Genomic DNA, 22,072 nt, shown 5'->3' on the forward strand with positions numbered 1-22,072 from the left:
GAAACTACCTTAAATCCTAAAGCTGGCTCATTTTACTTAAAGGAGACATTCCTTTATTTAAAAAAAGAAACAAAACTGCATTGATAGTATTTTCCTTTTTTTCTTCAATTTGGCTTGTTTAAAAAAATCTTGAGTACTAAATATTAGAATTTATGGATATTTTGTACGACAAACGTGTGTAAGACCTAATGTTTCTTGGAGAAATGTTATCATTAACATTAACTCTATCGACTAGTAATAAAATTGCGAGTTTTTATTTTTTTGAATTTTTAGTCGGTTCGTGTCCCGGGCGAGGCAAGCGAGTTTAAGAAAATCTTTAAATGCAGTTTTGTTTCTTTTTTAAAATAAAGGAATGTCTCACTGTATAATGAAACTAACCGAGGGCAATTTCTGAGGTCTGCAAAAATCACAAGTCTCTCACTAGTGAGAGTACAAAATGAGGGCAAAAACAAGTCTGCACTGCCATAGATATCACCAAATCTGCACTGCACTATCATTCAATATTAATTCGCACGCCAGAAAAGGTGTAATATGTAGAACAATTTTGTACCTACTTTGAGACCATTATGTACCTATTAACCATTTACTTACTGCATATAATCCATTTGTAATTTAGTTATTTAAAATAATCTTTCATTACCTTATTCCAGGTTACGTCTTTGAAATTGTACCGCACATGGAGGGATTCGCGGTACCATACTGGCTGAATGGGACGCAATACACGTTCGACATTACTTCCGATAACGGTAAGAATTTTATCATAGAGTCTGTACGGAAAGAGAAGAGCCGTGGAATGTATGGGGCCCAATACATTTCACGACTCTTCTCTTTCCGAACAGACAACAATACTTTTTTCACCACACCAGCTCGGAAAGGCTTACTTTGCACTTCAAAAACTGATTGCAAAGTTGTATTTTATTCACATGTGAGGCAAAGTAATCAAATGCAAATTTTGAGTTGTTTTCTTATGTTTGCTGGTAGAATTGATTTTTAAATGATGATTTTGGATGATAAATATTTAATAACATACATTTGGATTTGATTCGGTTTGATTTTGTTTGATATTTTACATTTAATATTTGCTTCGAGATGGTGTGGTGAAAAATTTTGTGTTTCACTAGGGGGCAAATTTTGTTTAACCCTCGTGCTTTGAAACCCTCGCAACGCTCAAGATTCCATTTTTCGAACCACTCGCTACGCTCGTGGTTCAATTTTGGAATCTTTCGCTTGCTCGGGTATCAATATTAGCACGAGCGGTGAAACAACAACTTTGCCCCCTTGTAAAACAAATAACTATTAAATATACGAAAGAAAAACAAAAACAGACGCGTACTAGATGAGACGGGTGAGATGATACATTAAATTTAGTGACCCGATGCAATTTGCAAGAAGTCTTCAAATTTCATAACCATATTTCTACATAGGCCATGCATTTTTCAAAATAGGTTATTTATTTTACAACTAGGGAATAAGTCAAATTGTTTTATAAATACTTTTAACCGACTTCCAAATCTCAATAGGAGGAGGTTGTCAATTCGGTTGTATTTTTTTTTTAGTATATCTATAAAATCAGTTTTTACTTATAATTATAATTTATTTGGTTTCAGAGACAACCTTTACAATCGGCAATTTGGAGAAGACGACAGAGTACCACGTAAGAGTAGCGACACGAAATATTGCTGGCCAATCCGATTGGTTCGACGTTGAAGGATTCCCTAAAACAACGGATGGTGCTGCTACCTTAACCAAATCGATTGGGTTACTTATCTTCGCCTTATATTTCTCCCTAAGATACTAATGTTTTATGCCAACTACGCGATTCTCAAAGAGAAATGTGTCAATAATATTGCTTTCTTTGAAAATTTTGCTCCGGAACGGCTAACATAACTTATTGAAGTTGTCGCAGTAAATAGTCTCTTTCTTATCAGTAGTTAAGATTAAGTGACGACTGTTACGTAGCTCAACGTCAGTTTTGATAGCCATTTAATTGTTGATTTTGTACCGGGGAGGTCAGATTTTACTACGGCGCCATTTTAATACACTAACTGCCCTATTCGAACTTTAAGATACGCCAATTAATAGATCTAGAAACGATATGGATTAGATGTGTCAGTGTCAAAAGTGACGTTTTTGTTCGAAGAAATGTCACATTTAACACTGACATATCTAATCCATATCTTTTCTAGATCTATTAACTGACGTATCTTAAAGTTCGAATTGGGCCGTAACGCAATGCTGCTGGGTTCTCGTAGCTGATGCAGATTCTAGCATACGTGATATCCAAAATGTAATTAAACGGCACCGTAGCGTATCCCGGAGTAAATGATTTCATGGAGACATTTTTTTACAAATGTTTTTAAAGTGTAAATGTGCTAAAAGCTTTGTTATTGTAGAGCTTGATATAAAACCTTGTCCCTATGACGACATTTACAAGCATAACAAAATTGTAGATAGACAATTAATACTTGTATAATTACTTTAGAATAGCTACATTACTATTTTGTACTATTCAATCTTTCTTGTAACAAATAGACCCAGAGCTATATCCGGAATCTAAAAAAAGGTATATAATTTTGAGAGCAGCGAAAACCCTCTAGTTAGTTTGCTATATATCATCTTTACTACTTACTGGGTCTGAATGTCTGACAGCTGTTTATTTGTAGAGGTCAGAGAAACATGCCAGCATCGACGTTTTGTCAATCGAATTGTACTTAATAAAGACTAATAAAGACACCCACCGACATAAGGACGATTACGACGCAACATTTAAATACACCAAACAAACTTATCCACACACCCACACACAAACATACGTAGACAGACTGCTAACAACAACACTTCCTTTTAGCATTACAATAGCCTAGCAGAAATGACAGCAGAGTCCGGAGCCCTACAAATTAAAATATAATTTGCTAGCACAGACCAAAACACTCAGTGACTTACTTAGTGACAGCACTCAGACCTCTAGCGTAGCCGCCAGAATCTCAAATCTAGTAAAAAAGGATCGTAGACCTATAGCAAAATAACTAGGAGAGGGGGGGGGGAGGTTTCATTGCTCTCAAAAATCTTTTCCTTTTTTCTGGGCTAGCTCTTAGTCTAAGAGCTAAATGGCTGAAATATAAATGTTAAAAATGACTAAGTATGCCACACAATATAAGTAAAATACATGTAATATGTAAGAATTTCGCAAACAAGAAATAAATTAATTTGCAAGCTTAGCCATTTTGATATAACATAATTAGGCTTTCATATTATTAGGTAGGTACGTGTAATTATTTATAAATTTATTGAGAAGGGCACCAAATGAAGTCGCATATTTTGCAAGCTATAATAAGTTAGGTATATTTATTCAAAAGAAATCCCTCATCACAAATACCATCATTTAATTTTTTTTATATTTAATAGTGCATTATCTAGTAAATACTTATTAGCCCAACGCGAAGCCACGATCACCATGCCACAATGTCTAAATTCAGATTTATTTAACTACTTATAGACAAAAACACGTCCTGGGTCGGATAAATATGCAATTACAGAATTACGCCAACTATCATAATTTGTTGAAGGTTTTCAGAATTTCGGTCCATTACGTTTAGCTTAAATACATATGGTGCGGTGCGGTATCAAAATCAAACAAATATATCATACTAATATTACATTACATATATATGATAATTATTTCCTAAAAGATTTATAAAATAACAGTTTAGTAGCAGTAAAACGTGCATAATAATTATTGTTTATATTATTGGCTTAACCATGATAAACTTAATGTTAGTATAAAGTTGTAATCGGGTTGATTTGGCTTTGTAAATAGTCTACGACTTGTTAACCTCAATTTAAGCAACTAGGTGTAAGATTAAAGGACTTGTTAATCTACATAAATATTTTGTTGAGTATTTACTACAAGAGCGGATGTGTTCTCTAGCTTACACAGTGATCGGCCTATAATTAGGTCTAGACGGTGAACCGATAATTACTAACTTCACGCCCTAGGTAATCCTAAAGATTCATTAATTGTATTAGATGCGTACGATCGCGCTTCAAATTAGACAGCAAATTTACATGTAGATGGCGCTGTACGATTCCTTAACCATGGATGTCAAAAAATTAACAGTAGGTACGAGTATATGTTATTTAGCTGAAAAACTCGGAAGCACCATCTTTCTCAAACTTTACTCATCTTTTACAATCAATTAATCTTTGCTAACCCTAAATTCTTATTACACTTTTACTATTTAGAGTTAGAAGGCCGTTCAACCATGAAGCCTTTACTTAATAGAACGTTTTTGGATTAAGAAAGTTTATGTCACACTATTCTAGTGATAAGACTGATTTCTTATAAAATGCCTTAGACGAACACGCAGCCTTCTTTTCGCTAGACACATCAAAGGTCTATTGTTTCAAACCGCCTGAAATCATAACTTACAATCGTTATTTGTTATTGCCCTTGTGCCCTCTTGGGTTATGTTCGATGCTAAGCTAACCTAACAAAGCCATTATTCCAGTTCACAAATCTCCATATTTTTTTAACATTGTTTGGCTTCCAGAAACGTCTTAGCGGAGTGCTGGGCCTAACATACGGCGTTGCATGAAATCTATGTCTACATTTTTGATTTAGTTGAAAATGATACTAAACTTGACTTAGAACCTAAACTTAAAGAATTATTAACCTTAGACGTCGCAGACGCTTAAAAATCCCCCACCCCCCACCTGCATCAAAAATCTGGGTGGCTCCACTTCTTAAATCCATCCTTGGGTCCTAAAGACCAATCCTGCCAAAGGAAATCTCTTGTTCATGCAACGCCGTGGTTGACCTTTTTATGCTCTGAGCACACTCAACTATCTTGATATTTATTATTTATTGCACACAAAGAGAAAATAAAACCAGTACAACGATAGTTTGCACAGAGTAGTTGTGGTACTTGAACTTAAACTTTTGTTTATGTCTATACCTAAAGTACAATTTTTATGTAAATTTAATAAACCTTCTTTTTCGGAAAGCGTTCGTAGTTAAAACATGATGTATATTTAAATAAGAATATCTAATTCTGATGTTGCACTTATTTACACGTAGTATTATATTATTCTTTAAGTTGATGTGTGATTTCTATATATGTAATACATAATTTTAAATGTGTAATGGATGAAAATCTATTTCAAGAAAGACAATATGTGTACAGGTAAAATACCAAAGATTTCGTTTCTTAGAATTAATCAATGTATTTTAATATCATTTAAGGCATTCCTAAATAATTTATTTTATTATTTGTAAATAACGAGGATGTATACATACTAAGGCAATTATTATGGTCAACCAAAAACAATAACATCCGTCAATTTTATAAGAGATGACTAATGGTCTAAGAGCTAGGCGCGTGAAAGGTATACAATTTACAGTTCAACAATAGATACCCCATTGTGTTGTATCTTATTACTTGATCAATACATTAGTATGGAGGCCAAGGAAGGGGGTTTTCAGGGTTAGCTCTTGGTCCATAAGGCTCATAGTTAAGACTGAGTTTCTTAAGTCTGTTATAACTAAGGCAGAACATGCGGAATTGATTTTTGGAAAGTCGAAAATAAAGCTAACGCCGTGCACACCGTGCAATTATTACAGTAGTATTGTTTTTATTGACTTATTAGTAAGTATTTACCTAATAAAATAGATCTACATAGGTATATACTATACAATATACCTAACTACGCGTCTTGTTCTGTCTACTCCAAAGATGATGACTATCTCAATACCGACAATAGGTACTTACAAAGTAAGCCTTGAAAAGGAGACTAATATTGAAGCATACCTAAATATCCATCAATTATTAAGAGTCTGTGCAATTAGTATTTTATACACCTATAGATCGTTAAAATCCATTTTCTTAATGACAACGATATTAAATGTAGTCAAAACACCGACAATTGAGTCTCCGTGCGCATAAGTCACATAAAATACGCTTAAATTAAAGGTTATCTCCGTTCTGACCCAGCATTTGCTGCGGTTCGTCTATGAAATACGAAATATGTATTGGCCATAGTTAAAAAAATATACCTGAGATCTAATTACCATAAGTCATTTGAATAGGCGTGGTCCGTAGTCAGTATACGCAAATGAAGACATATATGTTTAAAAAAATAGCTTTGACTCACTAACTGTTAAAACTAAAGATTGACTTATTGTAATGATTGTTTATAAAATGTTTATATAACCGTCTAATTGGCACTAAGTGTTCGGCAATGTCTTTTAAAATATAGAGACCAAATTTGTTTTCTACGACTGCAATTCTACGGGTATACACTGTCAACACTAATGTTTCTGCCTCCAATAAAGGTGATTCATAAAGACATAATATGTGTGTAATTTTTTTTTCAAACCTAAGTATTATTTATATGCAAATAGTGATAGCTATAACACTTATTCGGTAGGTAACATTAATTTTAAATCAAAAGGTTTCGAAATAATTAACGATACAGGTCGATTCACAAGAGCTGGCACGAATGGAATGAATGAGCGAATGAAATATCAGTATCACATTACCAATAAAATGGTGGTTCTGACTGCATCGATACAAGGTGTCACTTATACAATCAAAGTTTCATTTATTTCATTTGTGCCAGCTTTCGTGAATCAACCTGTACGTGTTACCAGTTTAGCAACTGGTAAACTTTGATCAGAAGGGAAACGTTAGTCGAAGGACGTACGGGTCGTTGTAATAACGAGGTTTTTTAGGTATTCATTTAATTACATTTCGTAAGTATACATATTGAAACTGAGGTAAAAAAAAAACATAATTACGAAGAAATAATTTTTATTCAATGTTCACACAAAATTCACCCACCACAGAATGTTGTTCGAAAATATACCTACTTAAATAATAAAAATACATAAAGCTTCAGATATTTATCTCCAGCACTATCCACTGCTCTTTAGTTGTAAATAAAACAAAACACTAAGCGAATAAAATAAGTAATTGTGAAAATACTGTACATAAATTAATCGTTATTACTAATTATAAATAAGGTAAAAAAGAAGATAAATATCAACAAAACAAGAGATAATAGTTACTAATTTCAATTCAAAGCAACCTCACAGCAGTTATAGCCATATTCTTGTACATGTACTTTCGACAAATTAATAAGAAAATTATAGTGCGTCAAGCAAATCTTGTCAGTAGCAATATAAAGCAAACTGAAGTAGGGCAACACTCAAAGAGTAGTATTGCGCTAAGAAAAGCAGCAAAAGAAGTACATCGAACCAAAACTTTGTTTTCCCCCGCTGAGCGCGACCTGTCACGTACGTTAATTCAAGTTGTCACTCGCGGATTCTCAAATGAAAATGTTTGAAATTGTTATTAATACTTAATACGTATGAACGGACAATTTAAAAGCGGTGTGTGATGTTGATAAAAATGATTAAAATGATTTGAAGATCTCAAAATAAAATTGTAAGTGGACTATGCCGTTAAACAAGAATGTATGAATAAAATCATTGCTTCAGCAGGTAGATGTCATACTGGATTTTAATATTTCATTACATTTCTCAGTTGGCACTGTAGGCATTATAGGCACCTCAGCTTTAATTAAGCACAGTCTTATTTAATATATTGGTATTTAATGGTAACACAGCAGAAATATCTCTTGAAATAGAATCGATTCAGAATGTAAACATTGTAAACACAGAAGATGATGGCTGTCATTCGCGATCCACATTCCACAGATAAAACACAGATGACACGCGATTTTCGAATTATTCGAACACAGTCTTCGAGCAACACCGGCTTCCAAGAACACAGTGTTGCTAATCCGCGATTTTTCAAATTTGCCGCCGTTTGCTACTGACAAGATTTGCTTGATCCAGTATATTATTGTATGTTATGAAATTCAAGTGGTTTAAAATCAAAACTTGCGAACCAATAAACTGAACAATGTACGTAAATAAAAGCCAATCTCAACTAACATTCAAATATCGGAATTATGAACACGATCCTACACCATCCTTACAACGAAAGTGCAACCGACAGCTACTATCAAAACACCTGCGGCAAAGAACAGGCCGTAAAACCTTCCAGAATCATCTGATGGCGGCGTTGCTTGCTTTTCGGTAGTAACAAGCGAATCATCTTCAGTTGTCTCTGGCTCGGGCTCAGTGGCTTCTTCTACATCGTGATCTTCTTTTTCTCGTTCATCTTCCGCTTCATTTTCTTCTTCCTCATCCTCTTTTCCTTCTTTGGTTGATGCCCTAATTGAATTTGACCACAATGAGTCACCGATGTCATTCTTGATGCGTAATCGCACCCAATACTCAGTCGATGGCTCTAAACCCTCTAATACCGCCATAGTGCCTGCAATTATGTAATGTTTAGTTAAAGTCAAATATACTATTTATCATAAACACATTTTTTTCTTCCGATTAGATTGGATTTAGTTAATAAAGTCAAATTATAAGCCGATACAAAAGATCATTTTATCTTCAATTGCAAATTAATGAACAACAAAAATAACATTTTCTGTTATTTAAATTTCTTATCTGGTTTAAGAATTTAATTACGTAAAATGGGGTGAGTTTAAGAAATTTTGGGGTTACTTTGATACTTTGAAACCGGCTACTTAATTAACATTATTTTCCCGAACTGTTCGTTTAACAAGTAGATTATAATGAATTCTTGTTAAATTAAAACAAGAATATTACTTCACTATAGTATGAATTTTTCGATAAGTATTCGTATCAAAAATATACGCTGTATACTCATAAAAAGGAATACGTACTATCTTCAAGTACTTCACCAGTCGGGGCTGAATATAGCCTTGAATGTTTCCAATCTCTTTCTCTCAGTGCAGTCGCTCTTTTTCTCGGTAGTTGCGCCGTTGGCATATACTGTACTTCAATTTCTAAAAACAAAGAGAAGTATAAGTACATGATAAGAGATGAAATTGTAAAATTATCTACACTTTTAGAATGTACTTAGACAACTAATTCGAATATGAATATGTAAATATTGTAAATGCGTAATTTCATGTTTTAACGACGAACCGACTCACCTAAGTTATCAATATCATCTACTGTATTTATTTACATTAGTAAATAAATTTTGCACAAAGAAAAAATTTCAAAACTTAACTAATTTACTTGGAAAACAAAATTCCCAGATAATTTGCAGAATCTTTCCAATTTTTTGGTAACTTGTCACAAATTGATTGTGTTGGGAGCATTTGGGAGTTGCATGACTCTCATTAGGTAGGTAAGTGTCTGCTCCAAAAGTAAACGGAAAACAAGCATGAATCATAGCCAGAATGCGATTAACTTACTGCTTATATCAAATCGTATTTCGTCATTCCACGAAACATTGAAAACAATAGTTTTACTTGTCGTTAGATCTTCGTTAATTTCTACCTGTAAACGATATACTTTCATGAATAATTAAACAAACAAAATATAATACAATTATACTACATAATAAACTAGCAACTTATATACTTTATTCCTGTGGGATCCACATACAAACTTCCACTTTCACCCCATTTAACCACATTACGGGTTGATTGAAAATTAATCTCGGTTTTTATATCAATCTGTGCGCCATATCCATAGTAATCGATACAATACAAATATATAAATTAATTAATGTGTCTAGTAAATATATACGTATATCCATAATACATATTACCTACTAGTACTATATTATATAAAATATTATAAATGCGAAAATAACTCTGTCTGTCCTCATCTCTGATCCAATTTACATGAAATTTGGTACGGAGGTACGAGTAGTAAGAGGCCCGAGGAAGGCCATACGAAGTTTTTATCAATCATGACCATCATAATTCCACGCAGATGAAGTGGCGGGTAGAAGCTAAGTACCTAGTTAAATTCCGCATGGTTGAGAAACAACATTCGAACAAGCATCACATGCCAATATTTAGATAGATAGTGAGAGTGAGTAATAAATAATGTACCTCATCAGGCTTTTTAGGAATCATAGATTCCAGTATATGAAACTCCAATTCAACATCTCCCAGCTGGTTTGATGCTTGACAAATGTATTGACTGTCAAAACTGTCTTCTGCCACCTTTACTGGTAAAACAGAAGCGGAGTCATTATCAGCGGAAACTACTTCTTTGTCAGCTACTTGTACTGCATTTTCTCCACCATTTCTTACGAACCACTTATAGGTTGGTTGAGGGTAGCCATCAGCCTCGCATCTTAGAAATAAACTGAAACCGATAAATAAATTTCGTTTGATTGTTAGGGCCATTCGCCAGGGTTAGCTACTAACTCGGAGTTAACCGTTAAAACAGGGTTAAAATGTACTGGTAACTCCGGGTTTAACCGTTTATAGTAGCTAACCCTGGATGGGACAAGTCGCCCTTAATTATAATAAAAAGAAGAGTCGTTCTACTCTGTTATATTGATAGTTTTTCGGGAGAGGTCGTGATTGGAATGCAGTCACTAGTTATTTTATTTTTTCTTAAAAGTTATAGGTATCGTTAGTGTTATTGTATGTTGATGACCAACGTTTTGTCAAAAAAGTGTTCAAACCATAATTGTATTTAGAAAATACTCGAGTTTTAAAATATGACTGTTCTTTTTCTGCGGGGTACCTAATTCCAAAATAAAGTTAAAATAATTTTTGTATTTTATGAGTACACATGCTGGGAATAAAAACGCCGAACAGCATCTAAAATATGAACATGTACTACACCTACTGCTACCGAATAGAGCGGACGGCAACGGAAGATTAGATAAACATGCCGTCAAATATTGTACCAGAATAGGTTAAATTAAGAGATCTTTCTAAGTTTTAAAATTCAAAAGGAACAAAACGCACCTTTCACTTTCGATTCCGTAAACATTCTCCTTCGTCCTTTCTCCAAACGTAGGAGCATCTGCAAATGACGGTTTGTCGGTACAATTATATAAAAGGAAAGGTCACATTCATAATGTTTTAATTAACTTAGTGAGAGTTGCCATAGCTCCAATGTTGTTTTCATAGGACTATGGCAACGTAAAAATTGAAGAGCATAATATTTGCTTCAAGTTAGGTTCATACTAAAGTAAGAGGAAAGGAAAATGTGGATGGACTGTGATATCAAAATAAACCCGTTGAACGATGAGAAGACTGGCGCCAGAAATGTATGGAAGAAAAAGACATACTGCACCTAATCCCAAGCGAATGGGAAAAGGGTAAGCGAATGACGATGAGATAAAGGACGCCTCACGTTAGACCAGGCCGTGCCTGGGCCGAGGCGGCCGACATTTAATTTTCTATAGCGGCTAATCTGTGATCACGTGGTGCTTCCCATAGACAACGAAGCGCCAGAAGCTCCAGCCCGGCCCCGGCCCGATCTAGCGTGAGTCATCCTTAAATCAGTCAATAATTGCATAAAACTTACGGTTAATATTTAGCACAATATCGATAGTTTGGTTTTTTCCACATTTGTCCGCTAATTCCGTTTCTTGGGTGGCAATACAAGTATACACGCCACTATCCTCGACACTTAGTGACATAATAGTTAGTAATCCCTCAATTCCTTGTCTGTTATATTTCGTCATTACTCTGTACTTTGGCATGTCTTGGTAATCAAATTCTGTAATAAAATACTTTTTCTCCAATATGCTCGGAAATGTACACCTTACTGTAGCAAAAATAGTACGGGAAGTTCTTCGTTAATGTCAAACTCTAACTAAAAAACATCAAACTATCGCTGTCCTTTTCTAGCGGACGGGAAGTAAAAAAACACTACAGTAATAACTTATTACTGTAGTGTTTTTTACTTTTTAATAATAAAAAACGCAAACAGCCAATTATTATTGCCGCGAGCCGCTTCTACACGACCCGATCAGCTATCATTTCACGTGTATGATCGTGCGAATACTGCTTAATAAAATCAAAGATTATTTTTATATTTTTTTTAAATCTCATCCGTGTTCATAAAGCTTACATAGTTTGTCAAAGGACTTTCTCATTTCAAACATAGACAAAGAGAATCATACTATCTTTGTCTTACACTAGTACTAGCACCCAAAAGAAAAGGATGGGTGTAGTTTTCCTGGTTCTTACTGACTGAAAAGTTGGTTTGACAAACTATATTGCGCAATTATATTGAATGAACGAATATTGAATGGTACTGAATGGCAGAATAAGTTTGTGCCTTTAACTTTTAAAAATTAATTAAAGAGGGAAATTGTTTTTGACATTTTGGATGTGAAGGTTTGATTTGAGTGATGCTTGATGCTTAAATAATAATTATTTTAGCTTATTTCCTCGCATGTTTGGAGAAAAGCACTATATATGCCTCGGCAGGAATAGCAATTCGTGGATTCGTCTTCTTTGTCGGACTCCGCTTCGCGTCGTCCGACAAAATCGAAACTCTTCCACGAATTGCCCTTTCCCGGCCTCTGCAATAATGTACTAATATATTTTCCTACTCGTCGACTATAATTCTTGAATTAAGATTTCTTATTCCAAACTTCAATTGGGTATTTTTAATGTATGGGCTCCCAACTCAACTATAATATTCATTACGATACAGTTTAGTCAACTATAATGAAATTAGCCAATCACAACTCTCCGCGATCAACAGGACGAAACCAAACCAAAGCTCAAATTAATTTTTTTTTTTAGGTTGTATAGTAGAAGCAATTGGTTCATAAATCAGAAACGCGCATGTGACACCCTTAAAATAGCAACATCCATAGACTACAAAAACCACTTAGTGTTCCTTGTTAGTCTCCATAATCGAGAAAACAACTGTCTAAAAATTTAACTTAGCGCGGAGCAAGTACCAGGGCCTCATGAGTTACGAGAAGATGTCGTTGACGACGTTGACCAACGCGCCGGGCGCGGCGGCGGGGGCGCGTACCAGTATGAAGGTATCGCGGGGGCTTGCGTATCTTAGCTGTGTATACTTTTGGTTTGGTTTGTTTGTATGATTCTACTAGTTTAAACTATTATTTATGTTGGCTCGTAGAAAAAGTATTGTATACAATAGTGATATAATCAAGCTTTTCAATCTCGTACCTGTCTTAGGCAACTCAGCAAGCTTCGTTGCCTAAACACGGTACTCGACTGAAAAGCTCTCTATTATATCACGATTGTATAAAATACTATTATGACTGAACTGTTCAACCATATAAAAATTTACTCTCAGTGTGGTATGGTAAATCATCCACTGGAAAATCTAACAAAAAATTACATAGAAGACACAAAGTATAAGATTAATCTATGTATAAATAAAACTGATGATATCAGAAATGTGTCTCCAAAAGTGTTAGCCCAGTACGTTACAACACGGAACTGTATGAGTTTTCCTTATTTGTACGTTACGTTACAGCCCGTTCACACAGAGTCTCCGTATTTACGGTACCCGTTTTAACGGATACAACAAAAAAATATGCTTTGTTCACACATAAGCACCGTATAACGTTCAACGTATCCGGCATTAACTGAGAGCCCGTTCACACATAGTCTCCGTAATTACGGCACACGTAAATTCGCAGTATACCACCGCTAGTCTACCAGGATTGTTTATATCGGTATAGGCATGCGGCCCAAGATTACCACGTGAAAATTTTTTTTTGGAAAAAACCAAAATGGCGGCTGACACGGGCAAAGTCAAATTTCCAAGTAGGTTAAGCGAGCCCGAAGGGCGAGCTTCAGGCCGGGAGGCCGCAGGCCGACCCGCGACGGGCCGTGAGGCCCGGAGCCTCCACCCCGACTCCCGGAACGCAAGGCCGAAGGCCGCGCTACGTGAATGCGGTGCTCCCAAACGTTATAGTCGTTCTACCAAGCCAATTGTCTTGATAAGCGGAGCCGGCGGGCCGAAAGCCCGACGGCGGTGCGTCGAGGCTCGCGAAGATCGAAGGCCGAACTCCGCGTAGGTCCGAAGGCCCGAAGCGTCACACGAGAGGGGGAAGTTGGAGCTTCAACACGACCCCATAGGAAAAGTGTCTTAGACAAGCGACGTGAGGTTGTCAAGACACTTTTACTATTGGGTCGTGTTTAAACTCCAACTTCCCGCTTACGCCCCAAATCAAAACCAACCCTCCAAGCGTTTTATTTAATAAGCGAAGCGGCGGGCCGAAGGCCCGACGCTGAACTACGAAACCCAGCGAAGGACGAAGGCCGAGCTCCGCGTATAGGGCCGAAGGCCCGGAGCGTCCCATACGATTTCCCAAGCACGCCAGGCCGAAGGCCGAGCTGCGGGAATGAAGTGCTCGCGTGCGGACCTTTTCGTCCTAGCAAAGGTACAACTTTATTTCTTTTTCCCTTTGGAAAATAAACTAATACACAATTACAACAGCACAAACAACAGCAACAACACGCGCACCGGGGGGCCTAGAGCAGTTTATATCCAGTAAAAACGTACGGATACATGACGGATACGTATTCCGTTCATCCAGTATTCGATGACAAAACGGAATGTCATAATTTTACGGACCGAAATTTTTTACTGTATACTGAATACTGTGTCATATGTGAAGTCGCTCATACAACTCCATACGCCATCAATGAAAAAAAAACGTATACGACAAAACGGAACAGTAAAACGGACACCCTGTGTGAACGGGCTGTTACCGTTTATAACTCGTCCGTTTCTAGTCCATGATATCGTGGCCTCGGGTTCTCCCTTGGTCTGGCAGGACAACGTGTAGGAGCGACCCTCATCTGCCGCTACTTCAGTAGGTGTTCCTTCGAAATTCGTAGGATCTGAACACAAAATTACGCAAGGGATAATTTTAGAAGTAGTAACAAATGTTTAACAGTAAGCAACTATACTCTGTATCTTTAGGTATTTAAATTAAAGTAAACAAATAATTGTACATTTTCGAGTAGTTATAACATTTATTGATTAACCAACGAAATACAAAACCACCTAGAAGTGTCACTGAACGACCTGACTTTAACCTACTTTATTTGATCATGTAATGTTTTCATCTAGGTAGGTACCCTCAACTGGCTCAAGAAGCCATTTGAGGGTAGATTTTTATACTCTTTTTTAAATACCTAAAGATACAGAGTACATTTCATTTCATTAGCGACTCAATGTTATGGGTCTAAGTTCATCCAATAATCACTGTATTATCTAAAGCCTTCGGAATCTTACCAATGACGCAAATGGAGACATTCCTAACGGTGTCTCCCGCGCGGCACACCCACACTCCGCTGTCGTGTACCTCGGCCTCCGTGATGTTCAGCACCAGCGCAGGCGCACGCGGGGACTGCACGAAGTACTGCGACGTGTACACGCGCCCGGATTGAATGCGAGATATGGCGAGGCCTTTAGGGTTGTACCATTTTATCTGCAGGTATAATTTAATGTTGACAACTGATGACAATTAATGTCTTGTTTTGTCATGATTATGGAAACAATAATAGTCGACGTCGAGTTTGACGTGACAAAGGTATACAGTCTTGGTCAACTCTAGTTGTATGGCCATGAATGGGGCGCTGTGCCCTCAGTTTCCTGTAATCTTGGCTAATAATTAGTAATCACTCAGAGGCCTCTCTTCAACAGCGGTTAACTATTATTATATGATCAATAGGCCCGTTCTGTTGTGACATCCTAAACCAGATTAGTTATTATATTTTATTGCATTTTTTTAGAATATCAGTCTTTTAACAGTTAATGTATCTAAAGTGTATAAAACGTAAAGCAGCGCCGAGAGCGAAAACGGCGAGAGATCAGAATTGCGCGCGCGATGTCGTGACCGAGCCGTAAATAAACGTGCCGCGAAAATAACGACTGGCCTAATTCGAACATTTTCGAAATGTATGACGTATCTTAAAGTTCGAATCAGGCCGTTTATATCAGTAAAGGCAATTGAAGACAAACATTCGTAGATACATATTGCGCGTATTACTGATAGAGTTACCATTCCACCTACGGCTCACTTTCGCCAGTCAGATAAGGTAAATTGATAACACTTAGGGCCAGTTGCACCAACCACATTTGACAGACTGATCAACGTCAGCCGGCGCGCCCCGGCGCTTTACTATGAAACTTTCCATACATAAAAAATTTGCGAACTCTTTAACGATACGAACAGTTTGGTGAAACTGACCCTTAGAGTATGTGCGGAAAGAGAAGCGTTCTGGAATGTATGTGTCTTAATACATTCCACGACTCGTCTCTTTCCAAACAGACTCTAATAATTGACATACCTCTTGGTTTTTGCCGGAAGCTTTACAGCTAATAATTTTTCGCTCTCCCGCGGCAACAAATATCCCATATCCATAATCAGAGTTGTCATCCAGGGTTATTATTTGATTACTGCTGATTCCGTTAGTGTTGAGTCCATAAACTGAAAAAATGTGCTGTTCAATATTGCATGAACTCTTTTAAATTATATTCCAATAAGTTAATTTAGAGATAAATAACAAATAAACAAATTATTTGTAGTGTGAGGGACTACCGGTTTTTGTACATTATATACCTTATCATGAAGTCTACTTATTACAGTAAACACCATACTATTTATTGGTCGGTGCGTTTTAAATCTAGTCTACTTTTCTATAGGTACTACCTACTGCTTTTGTTAGGGTAGAAAATCAAATGTAACAGCATGTCAATATGTACAAACTGGGAATAATTTACCTATTTGCTAATATTTATATACATTTAATTAGGTACCCGGTATCAATGGTGCAATGCATTGAAAGTTAGGGTTGGCAACAATTTGTGTCGTAATACTGCCCTGTTAGTACATGACTTGGCTTGGATAAATAACATTTAATCACAACAATAGGAACTATAATTATAAACTTTTGATATGGTAAGTCAACGTGTAGGATTTGAAACAAACAAAGTAGTTTTTTTACATTTGTTTTATCATGTTTAGTACCTACATTTATAATTTCCATATTTATTCAGGCAAAATTAGGCACATAAGGCCAAATAAGGGTACGAACCGATTTTGACAAAAAACTTTTCTTTTATATACCTACTCACCTGCTCTATAAAACATATACACAAACACGATTACATAAAAAACCCACTTCATCTTAAAATTTGTGCAATTTTTTTCGATACAGAGGTAATTATTCCAACATCACTTAAAATATTTGCGATAATTTCGCGGTGCCAGTTGAATCGTGAATGACCAAACCATGTGTTGTACCAGCCTAATTAAAATAGTTAATTCCGACAATGTCGCTTGAATTAACACGTAATATTAAAAAGGTCACAGAATTGAGCTTAAACAGGGAAATTAGATCAGGGTGGAAACCATCAATTACATGTGTTATTGGGACGGTTACAGTATCATCTATGTATATGTATAAGTGGTTCAATCGGCTGTATAGCGTCATAACCAAATTAAGTTAACCCTCTACGCACGTCACATAATATAGCCAACATAACGACGTCTTACTCTTAAAAGAATTGAGTGCTAGGATCGTTTATGATTAAATTGTAATTTTCTTGCTCAATTAAAAAACAAACAATATAAAAATAATAATTTTACGACCCCATAGAGGTAATGAATTCTCATGCAGCTCCAAACCAACGATATTGAAGCTCTTATGAAAAACAACGTATCAAAACCTTTACAAATTGTTAACACTGAATCGGCCTCTTGTTCAATTAGTTTTCGCAAAATATCATTACAATCCGTCAGTATGAATATGAATGACCTACTATACAGTAATTAAGTGTCCAGTGAAGCTGTGGAATGAGCTGCCTGTGTCGCTCAAGCAGGCACAATCGGTTGCGTCGTTCAAAGAGAGGTTAAAGAAGCTATGGTGATTTGATTTGATTGATTAATTTGTCTATATTTCTATTGTATAGTTGCTTTATATCGTTCTAATTCTTTCCAATTTTTAGTGTATTTTCCCCTTTCCTTTTTGTGTAATATATGTATGTTTATCCTATAAATTTTGTATGTATTTATATCCTTTATCTTTCTGGTACCTTGTTGTACATTTTGCTGCATTTGTCACCCTCTTTTCACTCTCTCCTCTCATCTACTCAAAGGTTATCTGGAAGAGATCCCTCAAAGGGATAAGTTCGCCTTTGTACTTCTTGCTAATTGTATGTTATTTTTAATATGTCTTTTTGTACAATAAAGAGTTTACTACTACTACTACTAATTAAACTGCTTAATGAAACGTATATTATTTCAGTAATCCAACTGCTAAGCTCTACTACATATTATTACATTTAAAAAACACCAATAGTTTAGGATACTTTAGACTCTTTAGGACATTTTTTTACTTCATTATTTTGTTGATGACATCAATAGTTATATGTATATATATATAGTTAAAGCTATTTGTTACCACCTTATTGATAGCACCACGATTATAAGTTATTACGATTAAAAGTTATGAAACGCGTCTTTAACGTTTGGCTCTTTGTTTACTATCAGGCGTTCCATTACATATTTTTGAAGGTATACTTAATATTTCATAAGAAAAGGCTATAACAGGACATAGTTTAACGAAAAGGATGCACCGTCTAAAAATTTTCTTTTAAATTTAAAACTTCCAAATTTGATTTACTGTAATTTTAATTAGCGTTTTCTATCACTTACCAAATTGCGCCACAGTTAATGCCAGGCGTGATGCTGATGTGAGAATAGCTCGTAACGGTAAACATACCTAGTTTTAATATAATAATAATATGATTCTGATTCTTCTTCTGATTAGAATGATTCTGATAATTATTTCTACAGCCTAGTCGGTAGTGACGCTGCCTATGATTCAGGAGGTTCTGGGTTCGAATTCGAATCCAGGGTATAAGGGTACTTTGGGCCCGATTCGGATTTTGAAATAGATATCTTTTAGACATCACCAAGATACGATAACGATATGTTTAAGATCTAACCTGTCAAATTTGACATTTGCACGATTCTGGAGATACTCTTCCACAAGATATGAATATGACTTAGAGATCCAATTCACATCTAATAGATATCTTACTCTATCTAACGTTATTCTAACGTAAAAGTGACATTGGTTGCCCGAATTGCGCTGCAAAAGAGAACTAGTTGATATCTAAACTATAACGTATCTAGAATGGATCTAGTAAGTGTCGTCTCTAGTGAATATCTTGAAGTTCGAATACGGCAGTTATTTATTTGTGCGTTTACGAGTTTGGGACTTGGTCAATTTAACGATCTTGTCTGAGATTGTTCCCATTTTTTTAGGTAGGTATAGAAAATAATAATAAGACGGGTAGAAATACCAAATATCAAGAAAATAAATGCACTTATAAAAGAAGATAACCGTCTTTTTTACTTTACAAGTATAATTCAAGTATAGTAAAGGCGAAAACGAGTTCCAGAAGTTCTTAAGGAAATCATGGTGACTGTTGTATAACTTCCCGGTTAATTCCCTAAGGTAGGTCGCCCTATTACATACTTGAACATTATGCAACGAAAATCATTGCTGCTTAAAAACAGATATGCTACCTGCGGGATTCAACGCGATATATGCTTCATGTCATTAGAAAAAAGGTAAACAAACTAGACGTGTCATTTTATTGAAAATCAGTTTTGAAAAATAAGTCATGGTAATTAAGTATGTAACAATTATGAATCATATACAATTATTTACATTCTTTTGCTTTCATATGTAATAGTTACGGATTTTTAAAAAGCGATTTTTAATGAAAAGACACGTCAAGATCGCGTAGTATTTTTCTAATGCTAAAACAACGAACAATACCAAGTAAACTGACTGTGCATGATAAAATTGCTAATCCACGCTATTAATTAAGGTGGTAGTTTTTATTATTAAATAAGTTTTCTTTTACAAAATGCCTTTTTAATTTGTTTGAACTGAACTTTTGACGAAGATTATGCAATTTTTTTTTCGAAGAATTTCTGAAAAGTAGTCATTCTTAACACGGAAAACTGAGATAGCCGTTTTCACTTGACTAGAAAACAAGTCTGAGAGCCATGGCTCTCATACATAACTGCCCTAAAAGCACCTTCCCTGTTGGCTGCAGTCTACGACCTACATACTACAAGTCCACGTTGAAAATGGTGGTGCGGAAGCGTAAGTAAAAGTGGCAAGAAATAATTTTTTTAGTCTCTCAAGAAACACACGGTCATTGGGATAATATACCTAATTGATTGTATCTAATTAAGTATGTATGTAATGTTTAAGTGAGTGATTAACTTTGATAAAGCTTCGTTAACCTATGTTAACTTATGGCGTGGCTATAAGCATAATATATACGTAAGACCGTAAGTATATAACTATACCGCAAGAAATGACTTGTAAAGAATCAGTTACCAATGTTATTATTTTAAACACACTAAATATCAACACACTCACAAAAGTAATTAATCTAAATATTATACAAATATTATTTGCGTCGCGTTTTTATATCCATATAAATCTCGCGTAAAACTTATAAAAGGTAAATAAAATGTTATAAAGAAAGTTTAAGCGTAAATGTAGTCAAACCTTTTCTACACTATTGATAAAAAATTGGCCAAGAGCATGTCGGGCCATGCTCAGTGTAGGGTTTCGTAGTTATCATTCAGTCAAAATAGACCAAACGGGGGCTCTTAGTAAGTATCATAAGGGAGTACCTTTGCAGCGCTTTGTACAGTCACCTGCAATAATATGTTACTTTTCGAAGGCCGCAAAAAAATGTGTCACGCTCTTATGGCTCTACAAATAAGATCGTGTCAGATATTTTTGCGGCCTTTGTTGTGTAACATATTAAGCTGGTGACTGTACATTAGGTACGTCTTTTTAGTAAGAAAAGATTTTTTTTTGCAATAACTCACAAACGAATAGACCGATCATGTTCGCTATAGTTTTCATTGAAAGTATTTACTAAGCTCTTGTTTCACAATTTTTTCTTATTTTTTGAACCCGTGGTTCAAAAGTTAGAGGGGGGGGGCACTTTTTTGTTTTCTTTCGAAGCGCCTATTTCCGAAAATATTAACTACATCAAAAAATGGTTTTAGGAGACCCTTATTCATTTTGAAAGATCTATCCAACGATACTCCGCACTATCGGAACAAAGCAAAAAAAAAATCAATAAATAGTTTTTGTATGGGAGGTACCTTAAAAAAATTATTTTACCGTTCTGTCGCAGTGCATGATTTATGTATTCATGCCAAATTGCAGCTTTCTAGCACTAACAATCACGGGGCAAAGCCTAGTTCACAAATAAATAAGTGTTCCGTGAACAAAGTTTTGTACGGAACACTAAAAAAGTAAAAATAGTGAACTAGGTATAAAACTCATTTACATAAATATTATTGTTTAGTAAACTTTCAATTGTACGAGCGATGTGAACTCAATTGGCAAAATAAAATCGCGCATGACCATTTATTACAATCAATGCAATCACGTGTGCGCATGCGCATACACCAATCAACATTGTAGTGACATTCACAACAGCATCTATTTCATTCAACAGAAACAAATTTTAATTGTCCATTGTTGTTAGCATGTTGTGCGGTTCAAACAATTATGTAGGTAAGTAGGTATGTAGGTATTATCATTACGAAATTTCCATGTCATCTTTGACATGAACAGATTTCTTTTTCTTAAACAGATTTCTCTTCCATTACACTATACATACTTACTCAATTTATTTACACCTCAATTCCATAATAATACATTGATGCAAAAAGTAAGGAATCTGTACAGGAGGTGTAAGCACGTAGTGCTCGCCCTCTAGATTTGGTCAAAGGCGCCTAACCTTTCAAAGATTGCTTATGTACAGTAACAGTACATACTTACTCGAGAAATTGGGACATGTGCCGCCATGACCGGATAGCCTACAGGTAAATAGTTAAAACAGCGTTAGTCTCGTAAGCTGAAGACATCCCCGATTTGATTTCGTCCACGGCCACTAGAGGGCTCAGTCACTTTTTTTAGTAAGCCGAAAATGTACAATTTGGTACAAAAAATGTTTTTAGATTATCAAGTTTAGGAAAATTTAAAATATTTAATAAATTGAGGCAATCTGCCTCGAAAATGACCCAGTTATTTTCCCCTGTGAATCGTATTGACAATGACGATTTGTACTTCTTGAAAAATAGGTCAATTTAGCTTGTTTATTCTTAAATAACATAAGTAGGTTACTACTTGCGAATTCCAG

The 22,072-nt window shown here is 35.5% G+C and overlaps 2 protein-coding genes across 2 annotated transcripts in view; one reads left to right on the forward strand and one right to left on the reverse strand.

The window, feature by feature from the left end:
* The window catches only part of LOC134664326 (neural cell adhesion molecule 2-like), a 102,712-nt gene extending 97,090 nt beyond the window's left edge, over window positions 1-5,622 (forward strand). Inside the window, exons 10-11 of the mRNA XM_063520901.1 lie at window positions 651-746; window positions 1,608-5,622. Coding sequence (XP_063376971.1) covers window positions 651-746; window positions 1,608-1,798 — 287 coding nt within the window. The 3' untranslated portion in view covers window positions 1,799-5,622. The remainder of the gene's footprint in view (window positions 1-650; window positions 747-1,607) is intronic.
* Window positions 5,623-6,830: 1,208 nt separating this feature from the next.
* On the reverse strand, window positions 6,831-17,102 carry LOC134664204 (limbic system-associated membrane protein-like). Its single transcript, XM_063520785.1, has 10 exons — window positions 16,952-17,102; window positions 16,165-16,304; window positions 15,107-15,302; window positions 14,578-14,709; window positions 11,393-11,587; window positions 10,828-10,885; window positions 9,955-10,213; window positions 9,307-9,391; window positions 8,767-8,889; window positions 6,831-8,342 (listed from the first exon to the last, which is right to left on the reverse strand). The coding sequence occupies exons 1-10, from the start codon at window positions 17,001-17,003 to the stop codon at window positions 7,987-7,989; spliced, it is 1,596 nt and encodes a 531-aa protein (XP_063376855.1). The 5' UTR covers window positions 17,004-17,102; the 3' UTR covers window positions 6,831-7,986.
* Window positions 17,103-22,072: the final 4,970 nt, after the last annotated feature.

The sequence above is a fragment of the Cydia fagiglandana genome, chromosome 1 (genome assembly GCF_963556715.1).
Source record: "Cydia fagiglandana chromosome 1, ilCydFagi1.1, whole genome shotgun sequence".
Lineage (NCBI taxonomy): Eukaryota > Metazoa > Arthropoda > Insecta > Lepidoptera > Tortricidae > Cydia > Cydia fagiglandana.

Coding starts and splice junctions, on each gene's coding strand:
- LOC134664204 (XM_063520785.1), bottom strand. CDS start 17,003: ATGAAGTGGGTTTTTTATGTAATCGTGTTTGTGTATATGTTTTATAGA. Junction 10,886..11,392: donor TATTGTGCTAAATATTAACC/GTAAGTTTTATG, acceptor CGTCATTTGCAG/ATGCTCCTACGTTTGGAGAA. Junction 8,890..9,306: donor AATACGATTTGATATAAGCA/GTAAGTTAATCG, acceptor CTTTGTTTTTAG/AAATTGAAGTACAGTATATG.